This window comes from Mirounga angustirostris, unplaced genomic scaffold, assembly GCF_029215605.1.
Source record: "Mirounga angustirostris isolate CCGP_5_RB_7025 unplaced genomic scaffold, mMirAng1.0.hap1 SCAF_14, whole genome shotgun sequence".
Classification (NCBI taxonomy): Eukaryota; Metazoa; Chordata; class Mammalia; order Carnivora; family Phocidae; genus Mirounga; species Mirounga angustirostris.
This window is the reverse complement of record NW_026991722.1, coordinates 80983777-81006225: the sequence shown is the minus strand read 5'-3', so window position 1 is coordinate 81006225 and position 22449 is coordinate 80983777. Positions and strand designations below refer to the sequence as shown.

General features: G+C 43.5%; 2 protein-coding genes across 5 annotated transcripts in view; one reads left to right on the top strand and one right to left on the bottom strand.

The window, feature by feature from the left end:
* TAOK3 (TAO kinase 3) overlaps positions 1 to 16817 on the top strand; it is a 192069-nt gene extending 175252 nt beyond the window's left edge. Inside the window, exons 19-22 of one of the 4 annotated variants that reach the window (XR_008507082.2) lie at positions 373 to 585; positions 6442 to 6624; positions 7676 to 9165; positions 11321 to 16817. Coding sequence is in view for 1 of the 4 variants with exons in the window: in XM_045887540.3 (XP_045743496.1) it covers positions 373 to 585; positions 6442 to 6624; positions 7676 to 7837 (558 nt within the window). In the remaining 3 variants the exon portion in view is untranslated. Of the gene's footprint in view, positions 1 to 372; positions 586 to 6441; positions 6625 to 7675 lie in introns of all 4 variants that reach the window. The other 3 variants (XR_010407425.1, XR_010407424.1, XM_045887540.3) reach the window with 3 other exon arrangements.
* Positions 16272 to 21668, bottom strand: PEBP1 (phosphatidylethanolamine binding protein 1). The gene is made up of 4 exons (XM_054510500.1): positions 21407 to 21668; positions 19770 to 19883; positions 18951 to 19047; positions 16272 to 17268 (listed from the first exon to the last, which is right to left on the bottom strand). Exons 1-4 carry the CDS (start codon positions 21539 to 21541, stop codon positions 17051 to 17053), a joined length of 564 nt encoding a protein of 187 aa, XP_054366475.1. The 5' UTR covers positions 21542 to 21668; the 3' UTR covers positions 16272 to 17050.
* Between the last annotated feature and the right edge of the window lie 781 nt (positions 21669 to 22449).

Here is a 22449-nt window from a genome sequence, read left to right as displayed (position 1 = left end):
ATGGGGGAAAAAACTATAAGAAGTAGAAGACACTGAAGATTTTTACTAGGAAGCCATTAAAATAATGAACAACCTTTAACAAACTAAGCTTCATAATATTCTACAATCTGCTTAGAGTTGTGATCCTCTTGTAATAATTCATTTTTTAAAATCCATTGGTAGAGTCAAAATTCCTTCTTTTCATTTAATATAAGGCCAAAAGTATTGGTAGTTAACTCTTGTCTGTATTATTTTCATTATTACTGACTAGTAATGTGGGTCACTGCACCAAAAGACAACTAGTCCCAGTCCCTGCATTGTACTATTAGAATGGAAGGCTTTCTGTATTTACTAATGTGTCTTTATTTTCCTTTTGTCACTTTTTCTACACAGGCCATGGAAATGCAAATCAAAAAACAGTTTCAGGACACTTGCAAAGTACAGACCAAACAGTATAAAGCACTCAAGAATCACCAGTTGGAAGTTACTCCAAAGAATGAGCACAAAACAATCTTAAAGACACTGAAAGATGAGCAGACAAGAAAACTTGCCATTTTGGCAGAGCAGTATGAACAGAGTATAAATGAAATGATGGCCTCTCAAGCGGTAAGTGGTTAGGTTTGGTGCCACAGCTTCAAGAGCTTTGGGAATCAAGAAAATTCAAGATCAAGCCTTTTATTCCCAAGATGATTCTTGCACAAATTTAGGATATTGGTGTTTTTCTGCCCAAAGAACTGAGGAAGTGACGACGCTGAATAAAGCCAAGCCAATGTGGATACTTGCTGGAGTGTGTCTTATAAGATGGAACTCAAGGAGTACCATGCTCAATCAGACCCGTGGCACATAGGGACTTTGAGGGCAAGATATGATAGATACCGCATATAATACCATGTTTTCGTTCATCAAAGATGGCACAACTAATGTCAGACACACAGACACATTCATTCAATAAACTTTTACTAAGCATCTGTGTTCAGCACTCTGCTGGGCTCAGAGATAGAGTAATAAGCTAGAGAGACAACAGTTGATCCCCATCTTCACACTTTTTGTTAGTCAAGCAAGGAGGTCAGAGAACTAAGCAATAAAAAAAAGCATAATAAATGCTTTGAAGTGGGAGGTGCGGTGGTGGGGGGGTGCTATGGGAGGATAAGTAAGAACATCTAATCTGGTCTAGGGAAAGCTTCCCAGCAAGAGCCAAGAAGCTTGAAGGAATGTACTGAAGTAAACAGCCTCCATGGAAAGGGACCTACATGGGCAAAGGTCCAGAATATGTGAAGTGTGCATTTGGGGCCTAAAAGAACTTTGGTGTGAGTCCAAATTTCAAGGAGGATTTTTGGGAGCCCAAAATGGAGAGGTCATAAAGGTCTTGGTAACCCAGGGATGGGAACTTACCTGGGATTCAGTGAAGCTTTCACAAGGAGATGAGTCTTAAGGAGTAATAGTTTGTCAAATAGGCAGAAGAGGAAAAAGTTATTTTTCCCAGCAGAGGACAGAGTAAATGCAAAGACGCAAGGTCTGAAAGAGGACCGTGCATTTGAGGAATGAGTGGTTGATATGGCAGGAGTATAAAGGGAAGCAGGTGGATAGTTGGGGATCAGACCCTCAAAAGTCGGGAGTTTGGACATCATTCTATGAACAATGGGGACCTGCTGAAGCCTATTTTAAAAAGGAAAGTGATAAGATTGGATTTGTGGTCTAGAAAGATACTGGCAGTAATGTGGCAACTGTAGGTAAAGAGACCTGTTAGGAAACTATTATACCCCAGGAATAAAAAATAATGGAACCCTGAACTGAGAACATGCTCCTAGAGATGGTGAGGAGGGAGAAGGATTTGAGAAATATTTAGGAGTTAGAAGAGATAGAGCTCAGTGACCAATTTGGGAGGTAGGTTTGATAACAGTAGAATGGGTCATCATTTTACCAAGATAAAAAAAATTGAAGGAGGGATGAGTTTGGATGCCTGGCAGATAATTGACTAAGTTTTAGACATGTTACCTGAGCTATGTGGGTATCCAGGTAGACAGGTACAGAGATGGAAATCTATAGTTCAAGAGAGTGTTAGGACACAAGACAAATAGCTAGACATCCATGTTAGATGGGGGAAGTTGTAGCTGTTGGGAATGCCTGAGACCGTCTAGGGACAGGAGATTTTATTAGGAAGGGGACTAAGGACAGAGCTGTGGACACCACCATTTGAGGGTGGAGGAGAAACAGACCAAAGGAGATGAATAATTAATGCGGAAGGGGAATTGGAGAGAGCATGTCACAGATGCCAGAACAGAAGCTTCTAGCTGATCATTTCAAATGTGGCAGAGAGACCAGTTGGACCTCGCAGTGGGTTTGTCCAATGACTGTTACAGACAATCAGTGGACTGGTCAGAGTGGAAGACACTGTAGTGCATACTACGAAAGTGAGGTAGAAAGTGTACACGAGCTTCCTTTTCCCAGCTGCTCATCAGCGAAGGGAAGGAGAAAGAACTGTAGCTAGAGGAAGAGACAGTTGAAGGAGGACTTCTGTTTTTTGAGAAAGGCTTAAACATGTTCTTAAACATGAGGTTGAGGGTAGGAATCCATGTATTCATTCAATCATTCATTCATTCATCCATCCAGTAAGTATTTATTCAGTGCCCCACTGTGCCCCAGGCACCCTGGGATACTGTGGTGAATAAGACAGTCATTGATCGTGTCTTCATGGAATTTATGGAAAAGTAAGGAAAGGCATTGAAAAAGTCTGCTCCATGTAATGGCCGAGCAAGTACAGCGTGCCAACAGAGTGTATCCTGGAGAGTAGGCTGGTGTGGAGAGTCAGAAAAGGCCTCTCAGAAACAATGAGTATTTAAGCTGAGGTGTAGGGAGCAATTCTAGGCAAAGGAATTGCATTGGTAAAGACAGAGGAAATAGTGGCACTTCTGACGAACTCAGAGTCCATTATGTTTGGAATATAGAGAATGAGACAGAGACCAAATGAGAATAAGACCGGAAGGTTAAACAGGGACCAGATTATGGAGGGGCTTGTAAACTTTCTTAAGGATTTTGCTCTTGATCCTAAAAGCAGTGGGAGGCCATTGAAGAGCATTAAGTGTGTGTGTGGGGGGGAGGTACCGACATCAGATTTGCATTTTTGAATGACCGCTCCAGTGACAGGTGGAGAGAGTGGCCTGGGAGGTGGTCAGATGGATCTCAGGAGATCATGTATAAAGTTGCTGCTTTTACCTGGGCAGGAGCAAGTGGCGGCTAGACCAGAAGGGGGCAGGCAGATGGGATGAAGGAGAAAGTCACAAAATTTGAGAGATCGGCAGGAGGTGGAAGTGAAAGCATTTAGTTACAGAGTAAACGTGGAGCATGAGAGGTTAAGGTTGACTCTAGTTTGAACAAAACGGTAGATGATGGTGCCCCTTACCTATACGGTAAAGAAGGAAGTGGAGCAGCCTGAGGAAGAGAGCAGGGAATGATGATAAGCTAATAGTCAGGCTGAGCTTGAGGGGCCTGGGCATCATCCAGGTGATGATGTCTCTAGAAGACTGGGTAAGCTGGCCTTGTGCCTCAGCAGAGAAGTCTGAAATAGAGGTGAAGAGGTGGGAATCATTCATATATAGAGGGTCATTGCAGCCTTGGGAATAGAAGAGATTCCTTAGGATGAGAAGTTAGAGGAAGAAGGGAGGGAGTAGCTGGAAAGGAGAGGAGGAAGGGAAAAACCAAGAGGGTATGGTATCTCAGAAGATTAGAGAAAGATTTCAAGAAGGAAAGGGCAATCCATGGTATTAAACGCTGCTGGGAGTTGGATAAAAGACCCCTTGCCACGTAAGTAAGGGGTAGGATGAGAAAGAGGAGTGCAGGGAGAGGTTAAGGGTAAGGAGAGGGGAGAGGGTTGGTAGGGACACCAAGGCTGATAGGATTTTTGTCTTGTTCACCTTTGTGTCATCAGCATCTGCAACAATTCCTGGTACACAGCAAGTGCTCAATGAAAGCCTGTTCTATAAGATGGACAGAATGGGATCAGAAATATAGGTTCAGGATTGCCCTTGAATAAAAGGAGAGAAATACCCTTTCTCCTGAGGCAGGGAGGAGATAAAAGTAGGTATGATAAATGCCACTATCCTTTAGTGACCCTTTCCATGTGCCAGCCACTGTTTTGGGTATGTTTTAAGTGTTATTTCATTCTTGTGCAACCCCTTTGATCTTTGAAGTAGTTACTGTTTTAACCCTAACTTACCTGCAAGGAAATTGAGGTTTATTGAAGTAAAGCCACTTGCTTAGAGCAAGATTTGGCAAACTGTTTCTGTAGAGGGGCAGGTAGTAAATACCGTAGGCTTTGTGGACCACAGGGTCGCTGTCACAACTACTCAACTCTGCTATTGTCAAACAAAAGCAGCCCTAGGTACGTAAATGAATGAGCATGTCCGTGTTCCAATAAAACCTTATTGACAAAAATAGGCAGCAAGCCAGATTTGGCCCTTGGGCCATAATGTGCCAACTCCTGGCTTAGGGGCTCACATAGTGGTAATTAGCTAAGTAGTGATGAAGCTGGCTGGGATTTGACCCCATTTCGGGGGGAGCCCATAAGCCTAGCCATACTACATTATATGGCTGCCATCACATCCTTTCATGTTAATCCACTTTAGGAAACAGACATGATATTTACCTACACTTCTATAAAACATTTTAAAGGATTTGATATATGCAACTTTGGGGTGATGAATACCAGATACTGGAATATCCTGTCTGATTTCTAGACTGGCACTTTTACAGAGTCAGAGCTAGTACAAAATCACATAGTTATGGACATTAATAATAGAATGCCAGAAATAAGAGAAGAAAGAGATGTTTCAATGGACTAAGCTGCCTATAGGGTGAGCCTCTTATCCATTTGATCAGGGCTTGTAACAATTAACAAACACAAGTAGAAAAGAACAGACTTTCATTCCCTTTATTGGTAAGGAAACTCCCATGTCAAGAGGGAATTGATAAATCTTATTGGAAGCCAGTAAACCCTTTGGCATTTATCTGTAAGGCTGTTCCTGCTGTGGAGTGACTTTTATCTTGTGTCTCTTCTCCCTCCATTTCTCATTGGGAAATGAGAAAAGAGGTATCCTCTTCGGTGGATTTTAGTGAAAGCTGGGTAGGATTAATTACTAGGAAATGCTTTGGAAATAGATTACGTTATCTATTTCATGTTCATATATTTCTCCAAAAGTACTAAAGAATACACTGTGCAGATAACTTTCTAAAACTATTCTAATAACATTTCCAGATGTTTCTTAATCAAGATATTGAGATATATTGGTAATTGTCACAAATTGTACAGATTAGGGAAAGAAGCATAAAATGGAGAATAAGTGTCTATGGAAACATGTGGATAATCTCAGCATTGACAGAACTGTCTAATTCAAGGATTCTAATCTCCTAGTTCCCAGGTGAAGTGAGGGCCTGATAAATTTAGACAAAACCAAGCCTGGGACAGGAGGATCATCAGCCACAAAACATAGACCCACTAATGGCCCCAAACCTTCACTTATGTTCATTGAAAGGTGGCTGGCTTGGTCCATTCCTCATACAGAATCGGTAGTGTGGTATGTAATACAAAGTTCAGGTGCCATAGGGAGAAAGAGGAAGTCTACCAGCCTGCTTTATAATCTGGACTTTACTGCTTCCAACCAGAGTATGCCCCTTAAGATCATCCAGGCTATCTTCTGTGGGAAAGAAATTTTGAACCACTTGAGTTTTAGATTGGCTGGCCAGCAGGATAACTTGTATAGCCAACTATAGGGACCAACATTACTTGGCTAGAAGCATAACTGTACTGTGGGATAGTCCCTAAGTGGAGTCCCAATGGAGATTGGACTCTTTTTTTTTTTAGAGCTAAGGATATCTAGATGTGTGGTGGTTTGAGGGTTAAAGATATATAAATATGGAAATGGTTCGTCAAACCCAAAATGATAACAGCTACTATTTACTGAACACTTGGTGTATGCATCTAGAACTATGCCTAGGATTTCATATGAATTCTTTCATTTAATCCTCATACCAATCTTAGTAGGAACTATTACTGTTATTTTCTTGAGAGGAAAAAAAATGAGACTTGGAGGGGTAACTTCTCAAGGCGACATACCTGAGTGAATTGTGGAGCTAGATTTCAAGCTCAGGAGTCTGCCTCCAAAACCCACAGGCTTAATCACCGGAGCATGTAGCCTTCCTGACTCCTGCTAGTGTGGTTTTAAGAAAACCAGTTTTTCTTAAGAATGTTTTCGTTTTCTTAAGAAAGAATGTTTTAAGAATGTGTTTGTAGAACTTTGTAGCCCATGGGGCAGAACGTACTATTTTTGATTCCTAACTCTGAATGTACCCAGGGCATCTGTTTTTCTGAGGGAACCTGTTTCAATCCAAACAAGGAAACCTCTTCCAGTAGTCACCAGGTGCTGTAAGCTAGGAGTGAATTACAGTGTGTGTCTTTTTTGCCCGCAGTTACGGCTAGATGAGGCTCAAGAAGCAGAATGTCAGGCCTTGAGGCTACAGCTCCAGCAGGAAATGGAGCTGCTCAATGCCTACCAGAGCAAAATCAAGATGCAAACAGAGGCACAACATGAACGTGAGCTCCAGAAGCTAGAGCAGAGGGTGTCTCTGCGCAGAGCACATCTTGAGCAGAAGGTATGAGAGTGTTACTCTGGGTCCCGTACAGTTGGGTGGAGGATGGACCATGGCCTAGGGAACCGCCATTTATGGAGCCCTGCCTGTGTACCTAAACTAGGCACTGTTTACGTATTACCTGCTTTTATCCTCCTATTGCCCCTGAGACGTAGACATAATCTCCATTCCACAGGCAGGATACTAAGGCTCCAAATGGTTAAATTACTCGCATAAATCTGACCCCACAGTCTAAGTTCTTTCTATTACTCTGCTAGGAAATCCTACACCTTCACAGCCAGAAGAATGGCATGGGTGACGGGGCAGCTGATAAGACATTTGTGAAAGGTGCTATGAGCTGATAGCATGGCTGCTAAATGGTATGAGGAAGCCAGATGCAGATTTGGTTTATATTTGCAGCTATTTCTATACCAAAAGAAATCAACAGCAGCGCTCTTTAAAAAAATTAAAATGAGGAGAGGCTGATATTGCCATGCGTAATAAATGTTATCAGAACTGAAATATTCATTGCTTTAAATATTGCTGAAGAATATGAAGTATAAAAAATTTCATAAAGCATCTCAAAGCTGTTAAGCACTTATTTGCTTAATCAGTTATTTGTACTTTCTTCTGGTACTTCCCTGAGACCAATGTAAGAGATTATTTTCACAGCTCCTGTTCTAGAACTAAATGGCTAATGACCCAGGAGGCATTTGCCTCTCTATGGGAAAGCAGCACAATCTAATTGTGCTTGAGTGTCTTTTAGCTTCCCCTGAGCCATCTCCTGCTGAGACAGGACACTGACCTAGATCAGCCCAGCTGCTTGGTTTGCTAGAATGGTAGTGCCAGCCCTAGGTGGGCCCCAAACATTTTTATTCTTGTGAGCAAATTTTAAATATAATGGATGACATACAAGACATTTATCCCAGGGTTCTCCCAGACCTTCCCAGTCTAGTTTACTCTGAGTTCCTATGGGTTTGTGTGTCATATGTGTGCATGTACGTGACCGTGTGTGTTTGTGGGTGCCTGCAGGGAGATCTTTTCCATTAAGAACTGTTCATTGTGCTTATTTCAGATTGAAGAAGAGCTGGCTGCCCTTCAGAAGGAACGCAGCGAGAGAATAAAGTACCTATTGGAAAGGCAAGAGCGAGAGATTGAAACTTTTGACATGGAGAGCCTCAGAATGGGATTTGGGAATTTGGTTACATTAGATTTTCCTAAGGAGGACTATAGATGAGATTAAATTTTTTTGCCATTTACAAAAAAAAAGAAAACAGAAAAAAATTCAGACCCTGCAAAACCACATTCCCCATTTTAACGGGCGTTGCTCTCACTCTCTCTCTCTCTTACTCTTACTGACATCGTGTCGGACTAGTGCCTGTTTATTCTTACTCCATCAGGGGCCCCTTCCTCCCCCCGTGTCAACTTTCAGTGCTGGCCAAAACCTGGCCATCTCTTCTATTCATAGTACACGTCACAGTATTGATGTGATTCAAAATGTTTCAGTGAAAACTTTGGAGACAGTTTTAACAAAACAATAAACCAACAACAACAACAACAAAAGTGGATGTATATTGCTTTAAGCAATCACTCATTACCACCAATCTGTGAAAGTAAAGCAAAAAAAATAATAATAATAAATGCCAAGGGGGAGAGAGACACAATATCCGCAGCCTTACACCTTAACTAGCTGCTGCATTATTTTATTTTATTTTATTTTTTTGGTATTTATTCATCAGGAATTAAAAAAAAACAAAGTTTTATTAAAGATTGAAAATTTGATACATTTTACAGAAACTAATTGTGATGTACATATCAGTGGTGACATATTATTACTTTTTTGGGGATGGGGGGTGGGTGGGGTGAAGAGATCTTGTGATTTTTAAGAACCTGCTGGCAAGAGTTTAACTTGTCTTCAGCATATTCTGATTGTATCATAATCATTTTCTGCTGTTGCAGAGGATGTGAATACACTTAAGGAGCTCACAGAATCCCAGTAGCACAAATTGGGCTTTGGCAAATCGTGTATTTTGTGTATAGAAGGAATTTAAGGAGAGGTATTACTTATTTTCATATTGTATTTTAACTGTTTCTCTGATCAAATTTTTTTACTTCCTCCTATTCCTCCCCACCTCCCTCCTTTTCCAATTCAGTATTTGGAGTTCAACACTGTCTCTCAATCAGATCATCTTGATCTTTTTCTTTATTTCCCTTCCCCTCCCTGAGTCCCATATCTTGGTCATAAATATTGCATTATTCACACTTTCAAACTGTGTATTTTCTTACAATAAAAAATGATGAAAAAAAAAAGGCTTTACTTCTTTTGCATGCACTTTAAAAAAACAAAACAAAACATTTTTCAGGTTCCAAGGAAGAGCATGATAACTGTCAGAGCTTTTAATTATATTTGTAAATAAAAGTGTTCATCACATTGCCTTGCTGTGTTATTGTAGCAGGAAGTTTCCCTTCTAGGTTCACCAGCTCATAATTCAGAGGGAGACCTGCCCTCCAGAGACCGTCCTCCCAGCCCTGGGTATTCCAAGAAGAGCCATCCGAGATTTTCAGGTAAAGCTGTGTCTTCCAAGTTCTTCTACAGGGCTGAAGATAATGTCCCACTGTTTGAAGTGGTGAACTGCACCTGTTTGCCCTTTAGAAAATGGCACATGTGCATGCGTGCGCGCACACACACACACACACACACACACACCCCAACGTGCCAGTCAGACATAGGCACATGCACTGCTGGGAAGTTACACACCCTCACGGAAAAGCAAGCTATTACAGAGAGATTATGGCCAAGTATTTGAAATGGTCCCACTGTAACGGTAGATCCCCCCATATTCTGCTTTTATTAGAATAATTTTATGTGCATAACAATGAGGTAGTAAAATATATAACTTCTAAGATAGGTTTTTGGGGTCAAGACAATTTCAGTAAGATCTCCTATTTTGAGGGTTCTAAGTCTTGGACATTGAAAATTTATCTTTAGCATGATGACCTGAAAATCATTCCTCTATCTTACAGAATGTTCAGTCATCATAGACGAATAGGACCAGTCTTGTTCACTGTGATAGACTAAAGCAGAAAGATATACTCAAATATTATAAAATAATAATCAACAGAATAATTAACAAAATAATTATCAAGTTTCCTTTTTTTCTTTAAGATCTTATTTATATTTTTGAGAGAGCATGCAAGCACGAGGGGGTGAGAGGCAGAGGGAGAAGCAGGCTCTCCGCTGAGCAGGGAGCCCGACGCAGGGTTTGATCCCAGGACTCCGGGATCATGACCTGAGCCAAAGGCAGACACTTAACTGACTGGGCCACCCAGGCGCCCTTAATTATCAAGTTTCCTAAGCAGCTTAGTTCACTGAAGTTTCTATATCAGGTACCTCAGAAAATAACACTGGAACGGGCTGGAAAGAGTACTCACAATTGTCCACGAAAAACATATCACCTGTATTGCATGCTTCTGCTTACCATCTGATGGAACACTACATGAAGCATTTTACAGATGAGGAAATAAGCTCAGACCAGGGTAAGTGGTGGCAGTGGAGTCTGAATCAAGACCTGTCTGATTTCAGAACCCACACTCCTAAGCATAGGTCACACGGCCACTCAGAAGGACATTGAATCATCAGTAAGGCAGAAAAACTTCCTATAATTTGTTTCATTTCTCTCTGTAGTGGAAAACATCTAGCTAGCTTGTGAAAAGGCTTTATTTCTGTGAGGTTGTAAGTGCTGATCTTTAGAAAAAATTTCCCCCTCTACTAGTTTGTCAGTGATGTGCCCCAAGGTAGAGTGACTAGAAAGGAGGAATGTGAGTCCTTGCTCCTAACACCTGGTACAGACTGAGTCTTTCAACTCTTAGTACCTGCATGAGGAAGTAGAATAGACTGGAACAAGAATGGCAACAAAAGAACAGCTACAAAAGAGGTACTAAGCAGCCGCCGACACCCTGCATCCTGTATTCTTCCAGCACATACTAATCTCCCCTGAGTTTAAAAAGGAAAGAACTATTGCAGGTTTGTCATATGTATTGGTAAGGGCTGCTTATGTTTGATTTGTAAATATTCACTCAGTGAGTACCTTATAAGTCCGGTGCAATGCCAGATGCTTAAGATGCATCCATATATCTTAAAGAGGAAAATGATCACACAATAATTATAAACAATCTCACATTATAAATGATCTCACATGGTCATAAGTGCTATAAGGAAAGAGGGAAGAGTAAGGAGGTATCCAAAGTGCCAAGATCAGCATACTTTTGCTTTATTCATTCAAGAAATATTTACTGAGCATCTACTGTGTGCTAGGGGGTTGTAGCAGTAAATAGGATGGATTGGGTCACTACTCTGCTGAAGCTCATGGTTTAAATCTCCACTGAAACAAGTAAATCAGGGGACTAAGTTAATCAACAGTAGACAAGCCATGACAATGCAAGTGGTGGGTACTACCAGGAGTTTGAAGGAACTGAAACAATTACAGTCATAGGAAATATCAGAGAACACTTACCAGTGATCTCTAATTGAGTAAAAGAATTTATTTCTTGAATTTACCACCATCTGTAATTATTATGTATCTGTTGAAAAAGCATATTCTGGGGCATCTGGAAACATGCCCATGGAAGAACTCCATATCCCTCTCTGATTCTCTGATTGTAATTTAGTAATGTATTTTGCCATAGAAATGATGACATAAAAAATACATTTTTATTCTAGTTTGGCATAGCAGCATGTAAGTCTTTCCCACTGATGACAACTAAAAACTAGACCAAATGCAAAAGCGACTATCTGAGGACACTGAAAAAACAAAAGCAGGTGGATTATGGAAAATCCACGTACACAGAGGAATGAGGTGAAATAAAATCATCCTCAGATGAAGAAAAATTAAGAGAAGTTATTGTCAGAGAACTATTCTACAAGAAATGCTAAAGGAAGTTCCTCATATTGAAGGGAAATGATACCAGAAGGAAACTGAATCTCTGGGAATGAAGGAAGAGCAACAAATGGTAAATATCTAGATAAATATAAAAAACTTTTTCCTCTCCTATATTCTTTAAAATATATTGAAATATATTTTTCACTGAAAACAAAAATTATTAACATTGTTTGGGGAGGGTTTTGATGTATCTAAATGCAACCCATATGACAACTATAACAAAGGTTGGGGGTTAAAAGACGCATATGGTTACCATGCTTCTACATTTTACATGATGAATTTACAATTCTTCTAAGCAGACTATGAAAAATTAGTTATGTATATTGTAACTCCTAGAGTAACTAACAAAAACAAAAAGAAAACCCAAAGAGATGTAATAGCCAAAAATCCAATAGATAAATTGGATATTCAAATAATCCAAAAGAAGGTAGGAAAGGGAAAACATATAAATAAAAAGAAGAGCAAACAGAAAACATAAAGTGGTAGACCTAAATCCCACCATAGATAATTACATTAATTAAATATTACAGACAGAGTGAATTTTAAAAAAGGACTATTTGCTGCCTATAAGAGACAAACTAAATATAAATTTAGGTAATTCCAAAGTAAATGAATGGGGGAAAAAGTGCCATGCAAATAGGCATAAGAGGTCTATCAACTAAAATTGACTTCAAGACTAAGAGCATTATCAAAGATAAAAAGACATTCATAATGAGTAAAGGAATATCAAGAAGATATAATTTTAAATGTTTAAAAAAAATCAATTACAGGGGTGCCTGGATGGCTCAGTCCCAACTCTTGTTTTCAGGTCAGGTCATGATCTCAGGGTCATGAGACTGAGCCCCGCATGGAGCTCTGAGCTCAGCATAAAGTCTGCTTGAGATTCTTTCCCTCTCCCTCCACCCTCCACCCTCAAACAGCCCCAGTCTCTAAAATAAAACCTTTTAAAAATAATAATCTGGGGGTGCCTGGGTGGCTCAGTCACTAAGCGTCTGCCTTCAGCTCAGGTCATGATTCCAGGGTCCTGGGATCAAGCCCCGCATCGGGCTCCCTGCTCCGCGGAGAGCCTGCTTCTCCCTCTCCCACTCCCCCTGCTTGTGTTCCTGCTCTCGCTATCTCTCTGTCAAATAAATAAATACAAATCTTTTAAAAAATAAATAAAAATAATAATCTGAAAGATACAGATTCCTGAGTGGAGGGGACACCAGACTAAGATTAGCTTTCTGATGTTCATGGTCATCAGAATTAGGGAGTTGATGAAGGGGCTTTAGAGAGCTCTATAAAAACTCAAGCGTATGTGAATTTTTGTAGAAGTATACATTTGGGGAACGGGAGAAAGAACTTTTATGGTATGGTATATGGATATAAAGAAGTCCATACTCCCTAAACTTAAGAACCTCTTTACAATGATTCATTCAGCTGATGGTCATTAGATTTCTTATGTCCAATGTGGAGATATTGAGCAGGACACTGGTTGTCCTTGCCTTCAAGACTAATGGAGGAGATAAACATTAAACAAAAAAAATGACCCGAGTTGACAGATTTTAAAATTACAATGGTGGGGCGCCTGGGTGGCTCAGTTGGTTGGGCAACCGCCTTCAGCTCAGGTCATGATCCTGCAGTCCTGGGATCAAGTCCCACATCGGGCTCCCTGCTCGGCGGGGAGTCTGCTTCTCCCTCTGATCCTCCCCCTCTCATGTTCTCTGTCTCCCATTCTCTCTGAGATAAATAAATAAAACCTTTAAAAAAAAAAAAATTACAATGGTAATGTTACAATGGAGTGGTACAGGAGAATCCAGCCTAGTCAGAATTCCCTGAAGGTCAGTTAAGGGATAAAGGGTCAAAGAAAGTGGAAGAGGGAGATTCCAGGCAATATCTGTAAAGGACTAGTCTGGCTTGTCAAGGAACTGAGAGGCAGCTGGCAAGTTTGGAGCTTAATGAGAAGACAACCACAGGAAGCTAGAGGCAGACGGGGGTCACATCATATAGAGCCTCATAGGCCACTTAAGGATCTGGTCTACATCCCAGAGCAACTTAAACAGCTGATGGGTTTTAAGTGGATGCTGAGGCTGTTTGACTTAGCACCAATTTAAGAGCAGAAGTCCTTTGCTCCCTGACCCAGGAGGAGATATAGGCCAGGGGCCACCATGCTTCAGAATCTGGATCACCCACTTCACAACTAGGTGCCCTGGGGCAAGTTCCCCTCACCTCTCAAGTTTAATAGGTGAGAAAGGCTATCCCCTTGCTTCTATGCCTCCTAATATATCTTTTCCTATGTATTCTTTTCGTGTTAACTTCTTGCATATACACTTCACCTTTTTTGGTTGGGTTGACCTTTTTTCTGAACCATTTTTGAGTCTATGCCTATTTTAGACAAGAAAACTAACATACCACCATAATTCCTCATTGATTTTTTCAGTCTCTATGACTGACAGAGTACTGTGGTCAGCAGGTAAGTCTCAAAGAAAACAGGAGTTTAGAGAGGAAAAAAAAAAAAGAGTCAATGATTTTAAATACACATAAATATCAAATTGTCAAAATGTTTGAAGTTTGAGAAAACGGCTCAAGGGTATGGGGAGAAAGATACTTTCATATAGGGCGCCTGGGTGGCTCAGATGGTTAAGCGTCTGCTTTCGGCTCAGGTCATGATCTCAGGGTCCTGGGATCGAGTCCCGCTTCGGGCTCCCTGCTCCTTGGGAGCCTGCTTCTCCCTCTGCCTCTCTCTCTCTCTGTCTCTCATGAATAAATAAATAAAATCTTTAAAAAAAAAAAAAAAGATACTTTCATATACCATGGACTTGAATATAACCATGTGATCTTTTGGGAGGCTGGTTTGTCAGTTATCAGGATTGAAAACGTATATACCCTTTGACCTGATTATTTCAATGCTAGAAATTTACCCCAGTAAATTACTTGCAAAAGCACGTACACATATAGAAAGACGTTTGCGGAAGCACCGTTTATAATAGCAAACAACCAGAAGTAATCTAATCACAGTAGGGGACTAGACTGGTTAATTATGGAACATCCAGAAAATTACAGAACAAAATATTTGTTCAAAATGACGACGTGAATTGTAGGGGCCCTGTTAACTAAAGATACACTGCAGAAGGGCACATTACTTGGGGGAAAACTGCACCACAACGTATGCTAGAGCGTATAGGAAGACTGTAATTTTTAAAGAGAAAATATGTAGATATATGTCAGCTGTATGCTGATGTGGATATTCATATTTGTGTCTTCTTTCAAACTGCTGCTGAAGAACCAGGAAGGTGAAGGTGGAAGGCACTTCTTCCTGTGCTGTGTGCCTTGCCTAACCACGGGCATGTGTTGCTTCTCGCATTTAAAGAAAACAGGGTAGGGGACTCCTGGGTGGCTCAGTTGGTTAAGCGTCTGCCTTCAGCTCAGGTCATGATCCCAGGGTCCTGGGATCAAGCCCCGCATCGGGCTCCTTGCTCGGTGGCGAGCCTGCTTCTCCCTCTGTCTGCAGCTCCCCCTGCTTGTGCTCTCCCTCCCTCTCTGACAAATAAATAAAACCTTAAAAAAAAAACCAATAAAGTCAACAGGGTAGGGGGCACCTGGCTGGCTCAGTAGGTAGAACAGGCGATTCTTGATCTCAGGGTTGTGAGTTCAAGCCCCATGCTGGGCGTGGAGCCTACTTAAAAAAAAATTTGTTAAGAACAAAATAAAAAAGTTGGTGGGGTAGTTGTTTTCTTTATATAACTTTTGTTTTACAAATTATTTAAAAACTGAATTTTAAAACCCTGAAGTTAGAAAATAATTACTCTCTACCATTCCCCCATAGAGATTGCACATAACAACATTTCCAACAGTGTCTCTGGAGAAGGAACTGCAGTGAAAGGTGGGGGAAAGAGCCAGCCTTGCTTAATTAGCACCCGGCACAAACCAGGTCAGTGATGGAAACCTTCAAATACTTCCTTTCCTTTCTTTTTGGTACATCAAAGGGTGTGAAAGTACAGTTGACCCTTGAGCAACAGGGCTTTCCACTGCCTGGGTCCACTTACGTGGGGACTTTTCTCAGTACAGGACTGTAAATGTATTTTCTCTTCCTTATAATTTCCTTAATGACGTTTTCTTTTCTCTAGCTTAGCTTACTTCATTGTAAGAATATAGCGTATGATACATATAACACACAAAATGTGTTATTTGTTATCAGTAAGGCTTCCAGTCAACAGTAGGCTCTCTGCAGTTAAGTTTTGGGGGAATGAAAAGTTATACACAGATATTCGACTGCACAGGGCGGTCGGTGCCCCTAATCCCCACGCTGTTCAAGGATCAACTCTAATCTCCCCCACCCACCCTTCTGCCTTTTGGGTGCAGATTCTATATGGATCACAAGTCAGAACAGTGAAAGGTATAGCCTAGTTCTAAGTCACTGTTAACAACACCAAGGGGGAAGGTTTCCCACTGGTTTCACTCTCAGGTGAAAAAGGACCACTTGTGAAAAGCAAAGGTACTTTTTGGGCCAAAAGGAGTTGGCCTAAAATTTTTTCATTTTTTTTTTCAAACCTTCAAGTTGGAACGGTCACTCCTGCTGTAGTTTGATGGCACACGTGTCCAAGCGTGGATCCTCTGAATGGTCCCTGAATCAAGTCCCAGTCGTCACTGCTGGTCAGGGAAAGGGGCTACTCACCCTTCAAGGTAGTCCCTTGACTCCCCACATTTATGAAGCCCCCTACCCCCAAAACGGCAAAATATCTGGAGACCTGGTTCAGCCACACAATGTTTTTATTTTAATTCAACTATAAGCAAACAGCAGAATTAACACAACGTTCCGCAACTCCAGATCGGCTTTTCTACAGACGAAGAGTGACCAGTTCAACTGGCACAGACTTAGGGATTTCTGACTACCCCTCACCCAGCCCTGCAGCTCATCTAGATGGCCGTGTCTTAACTGCAAAGCCACTCTCCCTATTGCTTTTTCCAGTACTGCTCTTCAAAGGAGCCAGAGTAGGACACTGACCCCTAGTAAACAGTCCGAAATGTACCATGTTGGGGGTTAACGGACACGCCAACCTCTGGCTCTCTTGGTGAGAGACAGGGTCATGAAAACATGACCCAGAAGTGCCCTCATGCACAGTTCCAGACTCAGGCTCACAAAGGCAGAGGCAATCTTTTTTTTTTTTTTTAATCTCCCTTAAAGATTCTTTGACGCTCTGCTCTATTACTATAGACCTGGTCTTTTTACCTGAATTTTTATTTCTTTAAATTCTGGGTTGCTATTCTTATATTAACAATTTGATGACCCCAACACAGTACCAAAACATCCCCCAAAATGGAGTTCAAATTGGATCAAAACATAAACGGGGGTGTGACCCTCTAGAATTATAAAGGATAGGCAGAAGGAAAAGTCACTCTAAACCACTATCTGATTGCTCAGGCCTCACCTGTGAGAATGGGAATGGGGAAGCGGAGAAATCTACATGCATCACTGAACTTGAGAACACTGGGAGAGACTTCCGGGACAGTTTCTGTCTCCTAGCATTCCCCTACTTCCCAGACAGCTGCTCATAGAGTTTGGGAACATAGTCATCCCATTCTGCCTGGTAACACGTGCCGGCCACCGGGGGCCCAAGCTCGTACTTTTTGCGGAAAGATGCCACTTTGAATTTGCCACGGTGGTCTCCAGATCGGTTGCTGAGGATGGGCTCGTCACACTTCAGTGGCCCATTCTGCTCGTAAACCAGCCAGACATAGCGGTGAAGGCCTGGAGGGAGAAGCAGGACGTAAGATGTACACACAGCTAGGCAACAGGGCTGGAGACGCCCCCATGTTCACAGGATAGTGCCAACTTGGAGGGACCCAGCCACCCCATTTACAAGAGGGGCACTGAGGACCTGCAGAGGTGGAAGGAGTCAGATCACTCGCCTGCTGACAATCTCCCAATGGCTTCCCACTGCAACTGGTGTGAAGTCCACACCCAGCTTTACGGCCTCTAAGGCCCTTGCCCACCCCTCCTATCACCTCTGCCCCTCACTCATCCTGCTCCGGGCTTCCAGCCCATCTCCCCTGGGACCTGACTGCTAGTCATTTTCCACCATCTGCATCTGAACACCCCTTTCACTTGTGTGACAATAACACTTCTCTGAAAGTCTGCCTTTTCAGTTTAGTCTCCTCACTAGAAACAGAACGCCATAAAGCAATGGTGTTGGTCTCGTTGACCGTTTTCGCCCCAGAACCTACCCTACTAGTGCCTGGTAAAACTCACTCTAACCAAGTAAGTAGCGAAGATACTGAAAAACATCTTGTTTTCAAAGGTGCTTACGTGGTCACCTTCATCTGTCAGGTATATCCATGGACGAAAACAACTATGATTTAGGCATTTTATTATATGCAAATTATACTAAAAGAGTATTTTTTAAAAAGCAAAAGGGGGAAAAAAAAAAGTCAGTCACTGAGACTTTTTTTGTTAATGAGAACATAACTCCTACTTGAGAGAATTGCTTTAGTCTCATGTGTGTACTTCCCATAATTAAACTGCCTAATTGTATAACTGACCTAGAGAACTTAACAGATCCCTGGGAAAGATGTACCTTTACCTTCCTCTTATGAACTCACGAGAGGGCCTGAGGCCATCTGAAGCTTTGGGGTCTACAGATAAAGCATGAGTCTATGGCCAACTGTTCTCGTCAGGGACCTTCCTGTACCTCCTCAGAACTAACAGGGCCCGACAATGTATCCACCCACCCCTACTTCTTTGTTCCCACAAACGAAAGCATCCTGTGATGCACAGCAAGCATTAACAGTACGTCTCCCACTATTAGCTTCATCCCACTTGGAGAGTTTCAATACAGTATGCTCTCCCTCTTTGTATGCAGAGCATGTGATACACAACACAATGCAACATAGGTATCTTCAGTATACTTCTTAAAGCCTTCCAAATCTCTTCAAGATGATACCACCCTAGATTTTCGACAGAAAGGAGCCATAAAGAGATAAAGAAGCCAATTTTTTATAATTAATTAGGATACCATGATCATTTCTGAGCTCTTTCATGGGAACTGGAAACTCAAAGATCCCACAGGGCAAAGGCTGAATGTAGAACTGAGATGGGTTAACTGTGTTCAACCCCCACCCCCGGAAGCTGTTCCAAGCTTTCTGCAACACTGCTTCCTTAGAACCCTCTCACCAACTGCCCCGCAGATAAAGGCCTAGTGGCAGAGAGGCAAAGCTAACAGAGGGTCCTCCTGACCGGAACCCAAGGTTCCAGCCACCTGACGCCACTGCAGGTCTCAAGGTCTCTGGCAGGCAACTGCCTTGGAGGTGAACTGCGCTGCCAGGAAGCTCCACTAGGCTAAGGGATCTCGGAGAATCCAGACTAAAATTTGCAGCCCTCTGGGCCAATCCTAGTGTGCACCCACTGTCCCCAACAAAGCAGCCTTTACTGACCTGTGCCTTTGGGAGGCCCAGAGCCAACATAATCGGAGAGGACTGTGCCACTGCTGATGTTGTTGCCCTTCATGTTGACCACCAGAAAATGGTGCCACTCCCTAAGACGAGGAACACAGAACGGTCAGCACCACAGGAAGTAGGTACACACTCACTGCACAGCCAGCAAATGTGCATGAAGCACATGCTCTGGACCAGGCTGCAGCGATGAAGGAGACAGACAGTCCTGCTTTCTTGGCCAGCACAAACCTCACCTGTCTGCAGAAGAGAGGGCCCGGTACCTCCCTCCCACCCTCTGACATCCTCTCGGCAGTACCTGCAAACTTTTTGGTAGAGGGCCAAGCAGTAAACGTTTTGGGCTTTGCAGTTCACACGGTCTCTGTCACTATTCAACTCTGTGGCTACAGTGTGAAAGCAGCCAGAGACAAGACCTAAGTAAGTTCTCATGGCTGTGTCCCAACAAAACTTCATTTATGAAGTTAATTTGAATGTCATGTAATTTTCCCATGTTACAAAGTATGATGATTTCAATTTCAGTCATTTAAAAATGTAAAAACCATTCTTAGCTCATAGGGTCATACAAAAAGAGGTGTCAGTCAGATGTGGCTCTCCGTTATCGTTTCTAGACTCCTGCCCTAGGGACTGAAGGGGTAGGGACTGAAGGGGTAGGAAATGCACACTCTGGCTTAAGCATGCGTGTGAACATCCCAAACTGGGTCTCCTTCTCCTGGCACAACATGTCCACAGCAAGAGGCTTACACAGTGCCAGAAGCACCAGGTCCTTTCTGGATGACCTAGTGTTCCTAATCTTGCCTCAACTTGCCTGTATTTGGGGTCCTTCCTGCTGGGAGCATCTGGATCTGTCAGGACCAAGGTGTAGAGTTTACCTGGATCAAGGCCATCCCACCCAATGCTGGTGGGCCGGTTCTTAACCTGTAGGAAGCAACCACTTTGTAGTTAAAAAGTCAGAAATGCTGAAGAAGCCAACACTCTTTGATTCCAGGTTCCTCAAAGGTAAAACACAGTAGATTATTTTTTATTTATTTATTTATTTATTTTTTAAGATTTTATTTTTTTATTTGAGACAGAGAGAATGAGAGAGACAGAGAGCACATGAGAGGGGGGAGGGTCAGAGGGAGAAGCAGGCTCCCCGCGGAGCAGGGAGCCCGATGCGGGACTCGATCCAGGGACTCCAGGATCATGACCTGAGCCGAAGGCAGTCGCTTAACCAACTGAGCCACCCAGGCGCCCAAAACACAGTAGATTATTAATAAAAGCTAAAGTGTATTGACTCCACTAAGAGCCAGGCGCTTAAGTTTAATATACATTATTTATTTTAGTCCCAACAACACTACAGGACTCCTGTCCTAGCATGTTATTAACAGAAAGAGGTGGGGTCAGGATTTCAACCCTGGAGCTGACCGAGTGCTCTCAACCACAACCTCATATGGTCTGGAATGACAGTCTCTAGATTTGGTGACCAGCAGCTTAGCTGGGCCCTGCTAAAGGGAAATCTGAATTAACTGGATACTTTAAAAAGTGCACAGGGGCGCCTGGGTGGCTCAGATGGTTAAGCGTCTGCCTTCGGCTCAGGTCATGATGCCAGGGTCCTGGGATCGAGCCCCGCATCGGGCTCCCTGCTCAAGTGGGGAGCCTGCTTCTCCCTCTCCCTCTGCCATTCTCTCCACTTGTGCTCTCTGGCTCTATCTCTCTGTCAAAAAGTGCATAGAAAATGGCCAGACTGGACAGTGAGTCTGGGAAAACGGAGGCTGCCATAGGGGCGCTTTATATTTAAACATCCACAACAATAAACCGTCAGAGCAACGTATTCACACCATTCCCCCGGAGCTTTACGCCCAACAACAGGCAAGTGTCGCGCACTCTAGTTCCCGCACTTCCGGTGCCCAGGCCCTGATCTGCTCGCAGGCCAAACGACAGAACGAGGCCGTTGCCCTCGAGCCTTCCAGCTGCAGAACGCGCTTACCTTTGGGTGGCTTCATGCTCTTGCCCGCTAAGACAAAAGGAGGAATCGCTGGGCGATGCTGGTCACCGGTTACATAATGCGTCACATGCCCTCGGGTGGGGCTTTTGCTCCCCAAACTGAGGCCCCAAATCCTGAGACCCGAGGGGAGGTCTGGGGCCGAAGGGGTGGCCACGGCCCACTACTTCTCGGCACCGCCCCCTCCCGCCCCCGCCCCCGTGCCCGCGGCCCAGGCTGTTTCCAGGCCTAGGCCCCGGTCTACGCCTTGAAGTCCCTGGAAACTAGATCACTTTCTCCTGCACGTGCCGGGTTCCCGGTGCCCGCAGGTGTCCGCAGGCCTGCGGCGTGGGCACCGCGACCCCTTTCCCTCCGAGCACCCGGCGCACAGAGGCCGGAACACCCTCCCCATCTCCGTCGGGTCCCGCCCGCCCGCCTCCACGCCTCGAACAGGTGCGCCCCCAACGCTCTCGGGTACCTGGGTGGGCGTCAGCACTTTGCCCAGCTCGTCGACCTCTGTCCCGGTGTATTTGACCTGCAGCGCATGCTGCGGCCGCTCGTCCACTTCCTGCAGGCTCAAAGGCCCGGACCACTTGCCGAGGTCCACCGGCATTGCGGAGCCGAGCTGCGCAGACAAGGGGGAAGAGTCTCTGCAGCCTGAGATGAGTCCCGCAGCTCCGACTCCCAGCAGTCCGCAAACTGGCCGGAGGAGGGGCGGGACCAGCGACCGGGGAAGCGCACGCGCCGGAGCCACAGCCCCGCCTCGCCCCGATTCTCCAATCACAGGCGAGGCCCGGCCCACCCTGCCCTCTAATTGGTCAAAGCCCGTAGCGTGGGGCGTCTCGCGCTCCCAGGTCAATGCAGTAGGTTTTGCCTTTCTTTTGCATCGAGGGTGCTTGCTCTTTGCAGCGGTAGGCGTGTTCCGGGGAATTTTGGCTCGGTTTACAAGATCATTGTATCAAGAAATGCAGTTAAGCTAGCTTTGAGTTATTTTTTTTACCATTTTGCGTGATTCTTTACTTTCTAAGTCAGGAATGGTAAGGCCTTGCCTTTAGCCCCGTTTCTTACAGCAAGCCTGATTGCCGTGCCCTACTTGTATTTTCGCGCATGCTCACTGTTTTGGTAACTGGTGCGTGAGAGGACATGCGGTGGAACTTTTGAGCATATTTCTCAGCAGACAAATATATTTGATCCCTCTGGCCCCACTTAGTGCAAACAAGATTCCGGGGAAGTGATTTTTTTTTAATTAAATTTTTAAGCCATAATTATTATTCCTGTTTTGCTGACAAGGGGCTCTGCCCCTACTAAAACTGCTCTCACGGTGGCCACCAAATGCTTTCTTTTTACTAAATATAATGGGTACTATTTAATAGCCCTTGCCCTGTTTGACCTTAGGACAGTCATTGACATTGAAAACCGCCCCTGCCCAGGGAATAAAAAATCCTGTTGTTTTCTTAGGGGTAAAACAAGTTCATTGTAGAAAATTCAGAGGAAAAAAACCTGAAGTAAATAATCATCTCT

Excerpts from the sequence above, each read along its gene's own strand:
- PEBP1 (XM_054510500.1), bottom strand. The coding sequence starts at position 21,541 with ATGCCGGTGGACCTCGGCAAGTGGTCCGGGCCTTTGAGCCTGCAGGAA. Across the intron at positions 19,884-21,406 it reads AAGTGCTGACGCCCACCCAG|GTTAAGAACCGGCCCACCAG; the intron begins GTACCCGAGAGC and ends TGCTTCCTACAG. Across the intron at positions 17,269-18,950 it reads TGGGCCTCCCAAAGGCACAG|GCCTTCACCGCTATGTCTGG; the intron begins GTCAGTAAAGGC and ends TTCTCCCTCCAG.